This window comes from Falco naumanni, chromosome 11 (genome assembly GCF_017639655.2).
Source record: "Falco naumanni isolate bFalNau1 chromosome 11, bFalNau1.pat, whole genome shotgun sequence".
NCBI lineage: Eukaryota > Metazoa > Chordata > Aves > Falconiformes > Falconidae > Falco > Falco naumanni.
In genome coordinates, this window is record NC_054064.1 from 27,810,767 (window position 1) to 27,825,934 (window position 15,168).

The following is a 15,168-nucleotide window of genomic DNA, read 5'->3' on the forward strand; positions in this document are numbered from 1 at the left end:
TGAGAATGACCAAAGGCCATTCCTGAACTCCTTCCTTAATAAGGTGACTGCAGCCTTTAAAGCTCTTCTGATGTTAAGTATTCTCAAAATTCAGAGTCACATTATCTTCACAAACATCAGGTATACTTAGCACTCATAAAGCCATTAATACCAGACTTGTAAGCATAGTGATGACCAGACAAAATATCAAGCTACAATGCACATTAAAAACTGATGGTAAGTAGAACAAGGCAAAGCATGCTCTCGCTTCTCTAGGGTTACCTGAAGCATAAACCAAGTGGAAATTCTTCCGCTTAGTTTCATTCAAAGCACATAAATCCAGCTAACTAGAACTAGAAAACTAACCACAGCAAAATTCTCATGGGGGTATTGAGCATTTAGAAAAGTTAGTTCTGCTCAAATTGTTTAAAACATACATTAAAATGTCTTCAATCATATGAATTAAAACAAAATAAATCTTAAGATACAGATTAAATAGGCCAACTACATACTCATGTTGCCACAAATGTGGGATTTTTTGTGGGATTTTCCTGGTAACAAAACATCTGGATGTTAAAAAGGCATCCTGTTTCCTTAATCAGGTACAAAATTATGCAGCTATCTACTTCTCAAAATAAAAGGCAGGACTTCTGTTACAGACATGGCAATTGCAGCTGCGTACAATCTTATACAGGCTGCAGCAACATGGTAACACAGCTTGGATTTCTAAACATTTATGCAGACTTGACCTGTTCAGTGGCATATGGAATTAAATTGAGCTTATTTGATTCTTTTTGTTTTTATCACATACTCTTAAAAGAATGACAGACTGGATTTTTTTTCTTCACATCTTCACTATTCCATGACACTTCAAGATGTCATTCCTTTTAGCAATAAAGGGCAAATTCTGTATGCAAACGAACACAGCTGTATCTTAAGATACAAGACGAGAAGAAAGACTGCTAGATTATTTGAAACCTGATTTGTTAGTTTTAACTTCTACTGGAATTACTGATCTGCAGTTTTGCTGCTCAGATCGTAATGAACCCATGCAATACTCAGGATGCTTTAGCAAGAGATGCACAATCTGCTTTAACATCTTAAGAAAGATTACCTTACAAAAACATCTTCACTCAGCAACTTAATTTGGATTCTGTGACATCTTAAACATAACAATCACATACTACAAAACAAAATCATGAAGTGCTATTTCTCATCTTTTATCATTTTGTAATATGGAAGATAAATATAAATTACTGTCAATGCTAAGTATGATCAAGTGTATGAGACACACTACAACTGTAATTGAAGTCATTAATTTATGCTGGACATGAAGTTAGCTGCATTTGTCACACAAACTTGTAAGAAAAGGCCTAAAAAAAAAAAAATCTTTAAGAAGTACCTCAAAAGGGGGGGGGGGGGGGGGGGGGGAGAACAAAAAGATACTTCTGAAAAGTTGTATGTCTATTGACAAAGGTAATCCTAACTTGATTGTAAATAGGTTTGACATTGCCATAACCATATTTTCTTTTGGCAAATATTCAGCAGCAACTACAATACCCTGCTGTGCTTTTTCAGATTCTAATTTTTTTATTTGTTTTCAGCAAATACTGGAGGCGAATGACATATTTAATTGCTCTGAAAACATTAATTACAGCATATGTGAATGGCTCTGAATTCCATACAGAATCACACAAGGCTCTGTTACAGCTATTTTTTTACTCTATCTGAAAACCTGTAAACTGATAACGTGACTCACATTTTCATTCTGTAATTGACGTAAACATAAAATGAAACAGGCTAGTTCGATTAAACCCTCAGTCTCTCAAGGTATGCATGATACACAAACTTCAGTACTATCAAAAATATAGCATGCTAATAAAAACCATCTGTTCATAGGAAAGGTTTTCCACTTCTCTATTCCATGTGGATGCGATAGCAAAGAGTATTTATAAAAGGAAAGAACACCATTCAAACAGTTCATTTAAATAAAGTGCCTTAAAATTTATGAAAAGCCTCGATTTTTGCAGTAACTAACAATTTTGACACCTCTACTTTTTGGATTTCTAAACACCACAAGCTGAATGTTGTTAACAAGCAAATTCTCAGTACATAGTCATAGCCAAATCCCAAACCAAATCCAGTCAAAAAAAGCTGCTAAAAACTAAGCTAGCTAAAAAAACCCAAACCAACCAGCCAACCAACCACAAAACTGAAAAAAATGAGGAAAAAATGGGTTTTGAAAGTTTTGGCAATTAAAGTGCATGGTTAATTATTCAGCTTTCCTTCAGAAAAATAATATAATGAGGAACATTACTTCTGCTTACAGAGAAATGCAGTGGTCAACTGATCCAATCTTTTGAGCTCCTAGATCAAAACTTCATGTGATTTGACAGCCACAAGACCTGGGCCATGTAAGTTGACAAGTCAATGGGAGGAGGAATTGATGGCACATCCACCGAGACGTTTGTGCCAACAACTTCCTAGGGTTTTTTTGAGCCATTTTGTGCCAACAACAATAAGCCCTCTGTGGGATGGGGTTGATTTGAACATACAGCTGGACAGCCAGTGATGTCAGTCCCTTCCCATACACAGTTCCTCCAGCAACTAGGGATGTAGATTGCCCCAAATTATTTGTGCCAATAGAAATCAGCTTCCAAAACACACCCTGCCCTAAAATTATGTTTTCAGCCATTAAGGCTAGGATCAAACATACCAGATAAGTTGAATTTAAAGGCAGCTTCTCATTGACAGTAAGCTGAAGCTTACTTTTAATTCTTTTCAGGTGCACATAACTCTATTGAGAAGACTGACTTTGAACACAGTGCAGACTTCTAAAATTCTGGCTTCAGTGTTTGCAGCTGATTCATCTTCCTGCAAATGTTATCAGTTGACTAGAATCTTCCAAATGAAATATCTGCACTAAAAGGTGTGGGGGGTGTGGGGGGTGGGGAAATCAGGGCCAAACTCCAGGTCCATTACAGTCCAGACAAATTTTCTCTCTCCCCCCCCACTTTTTTTTTTGCCATCACTGCTAAACAGAATTTAATTAACCTGAAAATTAATTAGTGGGAAAAGAAAACTGAATTCTAGAAACAGGACTAAAGTAGGCCATTCTTATCAGCACCGTTCCCCCCTGCTGCAAAACCTACCTTTCAAAAAGATTTGCTAGTGGGTTATATACTGCCATTACTTTTTTTATTTCCTCAGCTGAATGATTGTATATTTGCCACTCAGCACAGGAGGCGAAGGAGCTTGATGGTATTTTTGGTCACCTATCTCCCATTAGAGGAACTCTGCCTACACCCAAAAAAGAAGTCCAAAAACAGAGAAAAGGAAATAGACCTGAGCACAGGTATCACTCTGATCAGTTCTAGCAAGAGAGACTTGGACCAGTTTAGTATTTCATATAGATTGCCTATATAGCATCAGTTATTGGCATTATCGCAATACACAGAAACTGCAAAGGCAGACCAGGATTCAGCTGGGGTTGAAACTCTACGATATGCAAACACAAATGTTCCTCTTTGAAGCTTAAATTTCAAGCAACAGAAGTTGCAAGAATTTATTTTTTTTTCCACCAAACTCAAAATATCAAAACTCAGTTAAGAGTCTGGAAAGAGTTTATTCCCTAGCTACTCCATACAAATTCCAATACAGTAGAATTTATAAATCACAAGTCTAATAAATTAAGAACAGAAACAATATTTAGCCAAAAAATGTGTAACAGCAAATAACGCTAATCTTAGGGGACAGCAACTGTTCAATCAAGTCTATGCAATGCTGAAGCAAGATGGTATTATTGACATTTATTATATTTTAAGCCTCCAGTTTTACTGCTTTTCTATTGCTCTGTAAAACTTAATATATAAAAGATTGGTTTTATATAGTGTTAAGTGACTGCCTTAATGCTTTGATTTTTGATGCAATACTTTGCTTTTTTAATAGCATTTTCCTTTGATATTTTAGTAATAATTTAAGCTTTGAAACAAAAAGTGTATCTTTAATCAATAATCAGCAAATGCTCCTGTTCATTGCAGTTCTGTAAGTTTTTATGAAACACATTCAGTATTTCCCATTAGGCAGTAACTTCCTCAGTCACATGGAGATTTCCCCAGAAAACTCTGAATTTTATATAAATAGGTATGACACAAGGTAATTAACATTTCCATTTTAAACTTACAGATTAATACAAGCTCATGTCAACAGAAGTCCAAATTTACTGTAATTACAGATTATTTACATTAAAACAAAATAAGAAATCAGTATGTAAATGTAATGTTTGTTGTAGCTAATGCAGCAGGAGGCGGTAGATTAGGTTCAAACAGCAATCAGTTAGCAAATCTGGCTAACATGTAAATGAGCAGAAGCCCTTTTGTTTACATTCTATTGCATTTTAAACTTCAGGATTTTTAAACTGTCTCATGAGCAGATGTGAAAATAAAACATTAATCTTACCATTCTTACTGAAGCTTTCAAAGTAACTAAAGCAAGGCACTACTCCTGTCCAGCTAAACAGACAATACTAATAACTGGAGTTGCAGGTTACATTGCTCTTAATTAACACTCTGCTACAGTTGATAACGCACAAGACTACACATGCCACAATCACCACTGCTCTGCAACGTCCTAAAACACAGGCATTCAGCAATATATGGACCCATTACTTGAAAGACAGGGGTTGTGGGTTTTTGTCCTACCACACAGATGCTAACACTTCTTAAATAAGTTACAATCGCTTAGCAAAATACATTCTTTGTAATAATCTCCAAGGTATGCACCTGGTCAAATAGCTTGCAATTGTTTTGAACTTGCCAATGATTCATCAGGTATAACGAAGTATCTAAAACTTTCAGCTATTTCACAAAAAAGTATAAATACAAAATATGTTATGCCCCGTTAAAGTGACAACCAAAGAAAAAACTGATAAGAAGTATCTCCCAAAACACACAGGACAGAAAGGAGAGACTATCCAGGTGACCTAGCTCCATGGCTAGACTCGTACGCTTTTGATGCTCCTCTCTTGCATTCTCCTAAACCTTTTTCCTGAACTGGGTATTGCCAGCTTTCAAGAAGCACCCCAGGCAACAAAGGCAAGGAATCACAGCCTGAGGAAGCAAAGTATCTAATCTGACCAAGCTGGTGCAAGAGATTTCTCCCCCTGGAGAATTAAATGATAAACGTTCTTTGGCACCTTTCCTTTTAAGGCTGCTTTCCAAAAGAAATTGTGTTCTTCTCCACCCACTTGTCCCATATGGTAACTTTTGAACATATTCACTAGTCTGACGGTGTTATAAAGGTCTCAAAGATTGGGTGTAAATCAACAGCCAGGTAGAGGAAAGAGACCCAAATTACTACCCACCCTAGTGAAAGCCTGTATTACAAACATAGTATTTTATACTCCATCTGTCTGACCTCTGGCCAATGATCTCAGAACTACCCACAGCACACAATTTCACCTTTCTTTCAATACTACCTGACTACCAGCTGGAGAACAGAGGCACGCCAGGCCAACTGCCTATGCAGGGATTAGCACTACAAAACATAAGAGGAAAAATTGGAGGCAGTGTCAGAGGTAGGCAGATCATGGGATCTGCACAGAGGGAGAGGGATGGGTCACTGCAGCTGCTGGGATAAGGCAGGAATTCACTAGAAATCAGGTTTCATTACATCCACAGACCATATTGTTATTATTACGGATATTGTGCACAGATAAGTATGGCTTTACCAACTTGAAATTGTGGAAGCAGGGCATGTAACTGTACAGATGGTATTTGACATTTAAATTTAATCTTTACACCTCAATTTACTAGCATGCAGCAGTAATTCACTGCGTTTCTATTACCTATAAAAACTTTAGATATGCCACTGATGAACAAAAACACCCTAGGAGATTTTTTGCTTGTTTAAACTGCAGGATCACTTTGCCATTACATTCAGATGCTAGTTTTAAGTCAGTCTGAATGGACTTAACCCAGAACTGTCACAATAAACTTCAGTGTCTATGTACCAATACATTGGAAAAGGATGTTTCAGACACTGTTCTCCCTCAGTGCCAAGAACAGGCACAAGCTGGAGTTTCTAGAGTTGTGACCAGCTTGCTCCTTTTTAGAAGGGCACACACATAAAATACCACATACTGAAATCTCAGGCTTTTCAAATATCACTTTCTGGAGATACTCAAATCACAACTATTTATTTCTGGCTCAAAACAGAAGGTATTTGAAAAAAATGGCAGATGAACTCACAAAGTAAGAGGCAAAGTTCCTTAACATCCATTAATAACAGATGTGAGCATGATGCTTTTAAAAATTGTGGGTAACAAACTAATCCGAGTAATAACTGACCTAACAGTAGGCAGTAAACAGTGTAACTGGGTTTGGTACATTGCCTCAATTAGATGTGTTTTGATCTGCATTGATGGTTTAATTGGAGGCAAGCCTCCCCTTTCATCTAGAATTTATGACTTCAGGGAGATGATCTAGCCTTCAAATTATCCTTGTTTAAATAGCCACTAATTAATCATCGTTTGCTATCCCAAAGCTACCAACTTTATCTTAAAAAAAATCCAGAACTAATCTCCAGTATGAAACAAGTATAAACTGCAAAGGTAACAACCACTTTGATTTTACTAGCAAGTAAAATACTTTGAAACTATTCATCCAATAAAAAAAGCCTAAGTACTGTTTTTAAACAGTTTGTTATTATGTAGCTTATTACAGTTGCAATAAACAACATTCTTCATGCCCCAGTTTTCTTTGCCGAACCGAAGACATTCAAAATCACGATACACAGCGATACCTGGGTGGAAAATTTTGAAGTTGGAACTGGATTTACAAAAAAAATACAACAGACAATTAGTATCTACATAGTTTTTCCACACTATTTTAACCACTGTCCTTCAATTAGCTGCTGAAGTACAACGGCTTACTGTCCTCACAGAGAACTGCAGCTCACACGCTGTGCACCATCGCTCTGCTCCCGTGCCACTACTCCCTATCTTAACGCTTTTCTTTATTATTATTATTACTACTATAATTGATACCAGCATTCTCGTTTTCTCCACAGACTACACGGGTACGTGCACAAGTACCTTGGAGTAACAAATGAGATCGTGTTAGCTATTGGGAAAGCAGTTATTTATGACTAGCGACTGCCAAGGGCTGCCCGCACCCGCCACACGGCCGCACCCGCGGGAGGCCCGGCCGCCGGGGCAGAGCCCGCCAAGGGCGCCCCCGCGGCTCCCTCAGGCCCGGTTCCGAGGCGCCCCCTAGCGGCGACCCAGCGACATTCCCCGGCTGCTGGCAGCCTGCGGGCCTGCCTCTGCGCGAAGCGAGGGCGGGAAAGCACCGGCCCGAGCAGCCAGAGCAACTAACTGCAGATCGCTTTGTAAGAGTAACGATTCCGTTTTCTATAAAAATGACGTCTCTGTTTCAAACCTTAGCAACATGCACTGGCACACGAGCACTCACCCTTAACTTTCTGAGTATTCACGTCACCAATAACAGCTACCTGCTCAGACAAAGGAGATTCAGCCTGTCTGCATATATTTTTATGTTGTAAAAGCCCAAGCAGATACAATAAAAATAATGTAACAGACATTTCAGAAAGAAAATTCTAATCTGCTGGCAATGATTTATACCAGTTTACCTCACATGACCGAACGTAACGCAGTAGCTTCTGAAAGGCCAGCTCTCATTCCACAGTGACTAGACTTTTGTTAAATTAAAGATGTCGCATCTGGGAGGTGTAAAGTTCTAGTACCTAAGCAGTTCACGTACCACACATCAAGGTTTCAAAAAACTTAAATAACCTCCTTTCCAGCAATGAGGTGCTGAGGTAGCTCATCCCAACAGTAGAGCAGTGAAAATGCTCTGTATTCACTGACTGCGGATCCCTGCAAGGACACACATGACTTCACAAAAACCACACAAAACCGAATCATACAAGTACAATTTATGGCCAGAGGACTTACCCAGAATGACTTGAAGAAGGAGGAGGCAGGTCAGGTGTTAGAACATAAAGACTATTATTTTTTGGCAAGTGTAGAGTTTTTAAAACAGTCTGAGGGGAGAAAAATCATTATAAATACAAAACAGTCACCAATTCTGGCACATTATTTTATTTCTTTCAATTACAGATACCTACAATACCACCAAATATTTTGTGGAGATATATTTACTGTTAACTTCATAACATCCTTTTTGTAGGTGGGCCATGTTATATTTAAAAAACAACACAAACTAAAGAGATTTGTCCTGATCTTTTCTGTAACATTTTAGTTTAAGAGCTCCTTGTATGCCACCTGAGACATCTAACACTGCTTGAAACTCTCAACTCTTGCACTATAATCCCCGCCCCCACAGATGCTCAGTTTGAAACTCTGAATTCAGTTACGTGAAAACACAGTCAAGAACTTACACTATCATCTACATCTCCAGTCTTCCACCCTTTTAACAACATCTTAGATGCAGGAATCTGAAGTTCATTTTCTAGAATATGTTTGATATCTCCTGAAAAGAAAACAAAGAAAATACATAAAGTAGTAAGTGTGTGCATTTTATTACAAACAGTACTGAGTTAAAGTGTTTTTTTTAAAAAAAAAAACAAAACAAGGGAAAATTTTCTGTGTCAACCTTGTAGTTACCCTTGTAACAACACTTCAAACAGTAAAGGACAAATGAAGCTCATAAAGAAATAAAATCACATAATGCATGAATGATTGGAGAATCACATAATGATTTGATGATTTGGATGTGTATTTGAGTAGTTCTACACTGCAGATAGCTAAACACACACATCTGCGGATACCTGCTACCTGGAGCAATGGCCTTCACCAGCAGTAAAGAGGGTACGTATTTTTGATATTCAATTCCATTATCAATAGTCCTGACCTAAGGAATTGAAGTATCCATAAAATTTAACTGCTCTGACAGCTTTTTCCACATTTTGCATATTTCAATACTCTCCCTGTAGCTGTCACAGTCCTAAAATAATTCATGCTGGAATGTACCTCAGGAGCTCACCTAGCTCAAGCTCAGCTCGAAGGTCTAATTAAACCAGTTTAGCCAAGGATTTGTCCAGCTGACTCTTGAACACCTCTAAGGACAGAAATTTGACAGTTTCTCTGGCCAACCTGTTCCGGTACTTCACCGCTCTCAATTTTTTTTAAAAAAAAGAACTATCTTTTTATTGAATGGGAATTTTTGATGTTGCAAATTGTGTCCATCATTGCCTCTCATCTTATTATCACGCACCTCCAAGAAGAGTCTGGCTCCATCTTCTCTGTGTCCTCCCAGCAGGTAGCTGTAGACAGAGATAAGGCTTCTACCTCTCCCCTTCTCATCCCCAGGCTGAACAAATCCAGTTCTCTCTGTCTCTCCACCTACTCTGCCTTGTGCTCCAGTCCTGTGACCGTCTTGCTGGCCTCTGCTGGACTCACTGCAGAATGTCAACAGCTTTCTCGTACTGGGGACCTCAAAACTGGATGCAGTGCTCCAGATGCAGTCTCACAGTGCTGAACAGAGCAGAATAGTTATTCCCTGGATCCACTGGCTACACTCTTGCTAGCATAACCTAAGACATGGCTGGCCTTCACTGCAAGGGTGCACTGCTGATGTATCCCTAGATCCTTTTTTGTTTTAATAAAGTTGCTTTCTAGCCTGTCAGTCCTCAGCCACTTATCAGGTGGGACAACATGGAGTTATGCCGTTCCAGATGCAGGACTTTGATTTCTTTGAACTTCAGGAGGCTCCAGTCAACCCATTTCTCCAAACGGTCCAGGGCCCTCTAAATAGCAGCCTTGCCCTCCAGAATATCAGCCACTTTCTCTGATCTGTACACTTTATGAACTTGCCAGGAGTACTCACCTGAACAGCCAGGTTTTTCATAAAGACATTAAGTAACACTGGCACGAGGATCAACGCCTGAGGGACATCCCTAAACTAGTAACTGTTCACCAGTCAGATTTTGAGCCCAGCAGTCTAGGCAATTATCTACCTACTCTACCAGCCAGCCCACGTATCCAGTCCTTACCTTAACAATATGACTACAAGAACACTACACCAAAGAATGTCAAAGGTCTTACTACAGGCAAAGTGACATCCACCATTCTCCCCTTGTCCACAGAGCCAGTCATCAAACCATAAAAGGCAAATAATATTGAATAGCCACAATTTGCCCAGAGCAAATATGTGCTGGACATTCCAAATCACCTTACTTTTTTTTCCCATACTCAAAAAGGGCTTCCAGAAAGATTTTCTCCATAATCTTTCCATAGACCAAGTTCAGTAGTCACCACTGAACAGTAGGCTTAGATTTTCGTTAACCCTTCTTCTCATGCTGGTACATACAGATACACTTCTAATCCCTCAGTGGTTTCAGCTTCAACTGAGCTTTGGTCTTCCTTAACTCCAAACCTGCCTACTGTGGCAACATCTCTGTATTCTTCCTGGGTAGCATGTCACTGCCTTCCACCTTCCACGTACTTTCTTTTTGTATTTAGTTTAGTCAGAAATTCTTTGTTCTTCTATGCTGACCTTCTTTCATGCTTTCTTCTCTTTCTGCATGTTAGAAGGAACTGTTGTTGTGCTTTAAAGAGGTTGTCCTTGAAGACTGACCAGCTCTTTTGGCCCCCTTTGCCCTCCAGGGCAGTGTCTCATGGGATCCTGCGAAGCAGACCCCTGAAAGAGCCAGAAATCTTCTTTCCTGAAGTCCACGATGAAATTCTACTGTTTGCCTTGCCCACTTCTCTCAGGACTTTAAAACACAAGGCTACCCTCAATTTTTATATGCCAAAATACAGACAGAAGTTCTATACTGACTGCCCTCTGCCCAACATCTTATTAACTTCTTTCAGGTATAAATAATTCAGAAAAAAAAAGTACTACGGCTGCAAAATTCTGATTTGATCAGGCATTTTATCTGCCTCACAAGGCTGCAACTCGGTGTAGTGCAGCACAGCTGAAAACAAGCAACACTGATCAAGAACTCCAACTAATCACCACTAGGTGGCACCAGCCAATACCAAATCAAATGCTAAAAAGGCAAATAAGGATCAAAAGTTTCAATTTCAAATTCCATCACAGACGTAAGGCTGCAGTATTGAAGTGTTTTGATCAACTATTTCTTCATGTAGTTCCTTATTTTGATCTTTATACGCTCTTCACTAGAAATGAGAAGTAAAAAATCCCACAAAACTTTTCTTAGCAAAAGTAAATCAATTCACGGTTTGGGGAATTTAAATAATAACATGCTCTGCAATACTACCAATAGCATATTTTTAACTTACAGTTACAAAAGGTATCAATTTTAGGATAAAGACAATGAACTGATAAAACAAATCTTAATTTGCAAAGAAGAGTCAAATAAAAAAAAAAGAATGCAATGATGCTCTTCACACTGCAAAGAATTCCTCTGATCTTGCCACTAATCCTGCACAGAAAGAGATGCCATAGAGATTCAAAAAGGAAATGTCAGGATCATCTGCCTATTAGTGGATTGCATCCACACTAATCTTACCCCAAATTACATTTTCATGCCTGAACTTAATCGGCAATCTTCATTTTGCTTCTGAAGCAAATTCATAAGAAAACTAGATTTCAAAGTATTTGATAGATCACTAACCTTTACAATGGATTAGTGAAATTTTACTTTTTTAAAGCTGCAAAGAGATTTGAAAATGGTTAGTAGCTGTGGAGGCTGCATTTTCTGGGGGATTCTTTTTCTTTTTTGAGGGGCTTTGTTTTGCTTTTTTTGTTTTGTTTTAACAATTTTACCACAACAGTTTTCACTTCATTTTTACAAATCCTTACCAACTGTGGAGCTGTCTTCAAGTACTACATCCACATTTCTATCTCTGTACTCAACCCTGAAGTCAAGCATTCGAGGTTGTCTTTCCACTATTTGTCTAGATGGCACTACATGGCGAAATGCTGAGGATGAGGAAGGAGTTGAAGAAGCTGCTGTAGAATGACTCGTGGGGCCATACGCTGGTCCATGTAAAGTCTCTCCACCATACTCACTGAAAGATATGTAGATAAGTAGGTTTAAACAGAACAGTTAATATGTTTAATTTGAAGTTAAAGCAAAATGGACAGTATTATTCACATACCATGGTCCACAGCGCACAGTCTTGAATAAACTACGCTGTCATATCTTAAAGTACCGTTTTACTAATAATTAGCAAATCACTTTCAGATCAGCAATTTTAACATTTCAGTGACTCAGAAGTGCTATAGGAGAACAGCTTATATGATAAACAAGCATTTAAGCCATTATTTCGGTCTAAAGTTCACTATATAATTATTATCAGAATTGTCTTAAGAAGAAGGATTACTTCCTGTCCCAGCAACGATGTGACCAGATAAAAACTGGCACCATGGCAACAACCAGCCATCTACATCATTGGGCTAGTATCAAATGGAAACAAGAATAAGAAATAAGGCTTAAAATACTGCACCTGGATTGGTATTTTCCAATATCAAGTCAGAGGAAAACAAGTCAGATATGAATAGTTACATAGTAATTAATATAATGAGCTATATATCACATGAAATACCTAGAAGTACAACAGTAATGCAATGCCGAATTCTAGCTTGCCTTTAAGTTCAAAATCCTTCAAGCCTCCTGGTCACTCATAAGAGGATGTCTCCATACCTGGCTGCTCAAGAATACATACAGCATTACAGGTCAGAATAAATTGGGAAACCCTCACTACCCAGAAGCACTTCATCTTCATCAGTGAGCCTCTCCACAAGAAGCGTGTAACTGGGGTTAGAAACAAAGGTAACAAAACATGAAATTTAAGGAACATTACTCCAAGCAAAAAATCCCCTGTGATGTACAGGAATTAAATTTGGAAGGCTAGAAACTTCATAGGGTAAGCCTGGAGATTTGCCTTACAGATGTTCTTATCAGGAAGATTATCTGTGCTGGGTAGTTACAGTGTATCATGATGGAGGATGCAAGCTAATAAAATGTATGCACTGGAAGAATGGAAGTTGAGCAAAGAAGGATTTAGGAAATGCTGAGATGTAAGTGGTCTCATTTTCATTCTTAAACAGAACTTCTTTGAAAAATGCATTCTGTCCTTGGAAGATACCACAATATCTCTCAATGCAAATCCTTCTTATAGCAAGCCAAATCTGTCATCCAGAAGAGGCCTGAACATAAAAAGGTGTAAATGTGGATGGTGTGCATATCAAAGAAGTGCAGAAATTATACACAGCTGTTGCAAATCCCATCACTGTACCTTCCACATTTGAAAAAGAAAAACATGTTATGCTTGTAAAACAAGGGTCTCCACTTCTCACATCAGCAAGCTCAGAAGGATGAATTCCCATCTACAAGGGCCCACGCTCAAAGGTCAAAGACCCACTTCAGAGGTCTAAATAGTACAGGAAACTGTCTTATCTTCAGGATTTAAAAAAGTATGAATACTGAGTGATATGTTATTGTCTCAAATCTGATGGTCAACTATGAATAAAGTACTATATTTTGTTAACAGAATCCAAGATGCACTGAATATCCTGATTCTCAGGACTGGACTCTTCTTTTTTTTATTATTATTACACAATGTAACTGAATTACAAAACAATTCTTTTTTCCCTTCAAGAAATTAACTTACTTCAAGTCCAGTTGTATTAATTCTGCTTGATTCCACCACAAAAGGCATCCTACATAACTCACTGGCAACCTCTACTGGGACATCAAAAGCCTCCTATCAGTAAAATAAGCCTCATCTGAAAACCACTGGAAACTAGGTTTCTAAGTCTTCTAAGCCTCCTTTTAAACCACTTTCATTGGAAGAAAAAAAAAAGATTGGACATTTGACTGTCTAACCATTTCTAAAAAATAATAAATTAGCGTGGAAAAAAGCTGTAAGTGGGTGGACACTGGACAACCTTGTTAGCTAAGGCAGGCATGATGACTCCCCAGCTCCTTCCCCCTGACCAAATGGTTCCAAACATTCTGGTATTTTGAATATAAATGATTTGAGGTCAGGACCTACTAACATAGGTAGAAAGACTGCTCAACATAACTGAGACTTGATCTCAAATGGACTAGGTAGGCCTGATGGTAAATAAACAACTAGTAACTTCACTAAGCAAACAAGCTTTTAACCCAAATCAAAAAGACCGACACGAACTGAGTGGTGCAGTCAACATGCTGGAGGGAAGGGACGCCATCCAGAAGAACTTTGACAGGCTTGAGGGGTGGGTCCAAGTGAACCTCAAGAAGCTCAACAAGGACAAGTGTGAGGTCCTGCGCGTGGGTCAGGGCAATCCCAAGCACAAACCCAGGCTGGGCAGAGAATGGACTGAGAGCAGCCCTGCAGAGGACTTGTGGGTGTTGGTGGAGAAGCTCAATATGACCCAGCAATGTGCATTTGCAGTCCAGAAAGCCAGCGGTATCCTGGGCTGCATCACAAGTTTGGCCAGCAGGTCGAGGGAGATGATTCTCCGCTTCTACTCTGCTCTTGCGAGGCCTGACCTGGAGTGCTGCATTCAGCTCTGGGGGCCCCAGCATAAAAAAGGGCATGGACCTTATGGAACGGGCCCAGAAGAGGGCCACGAAGATGATCAGAGGGCTGGAGCAGCTCTCCGATGCAGCCAGGCTGAGAGAGTTGGGGTTGTTCAGCCTGGAGAAGAGAAGGCTCCAGGGACACCTTATAGCAGCCACCCAGCACCTAAAGGGGGCCTACCAGAAAGATAAGGACAAACTTTTTTGTACGGCCTGTAGCAACAGGACAAGGTGTAATGGTTTTAAACTAAGAGAGGTTAGACTTAGATTAGATATTGGGAAGAAATTCTTTACTGCGAGGACAGTGAGCCACTGGCACAAGGCTGCCCAGAGCAGCTGTGGGTGCCCCATCCCTGGCAGTGTTCAAGGCCAGGCTGGACGGGGCTTGGAGCAACCTGGTCTGGGGGAAGGTGTCCCTGCCCATGGCAGGGGGGGCTGCAACTAGGTGATCTTTAAGGTCCCTTCAAACCCAAACCATTCTATGATTCTATTAACTAAAAACTGACTCTGATGACAGCTTTTGTAAGTATTAACAGATGCCAAAACACCACTTTACCTACATTATTTATCTTTTCTCATCATTAAAATAACTTTTTTCAAAGAGTACATTATGTTTCTAAACAAAAGTTTAAGCACTATTTTACTGTCTCAAGTAATTCAATTCCT

The 15,168-nt window shown here is 39.2% G+C and overlaps 1 protein-coding gene across 1 annotated transcript in view; it reads right to left on the minus strand.

Annotated features, from left to right (window-relative positions):
- Window positions 1–15,168, minus strand: part of FAF1 (Fas associated factor 1) — a 171,369-nt gene that overhangs the window by 119,909 nt on the left and 36,292 nt on the right. Inside the window, exons 4-6 of the mRNA XM_040611322.1 lie at window positions 11,793–12,001; window positions 8,401–8,492; window positions 7,955–8,043 (exon numbers count right to left, since the gene is read on the minus strand). Of these exons, the coding sequence (XP_040467256.1) occupies window positions 7,955–8,043; window positions 8,401–8,492; window positions 11,793–12,001 (390 nt within the window). The remainder of the gene's footprint in view (window positions 1–7,954; window positions 8,044–8,400; window positions 8,493–11,792; window positions 12,002–15,168) is intronic.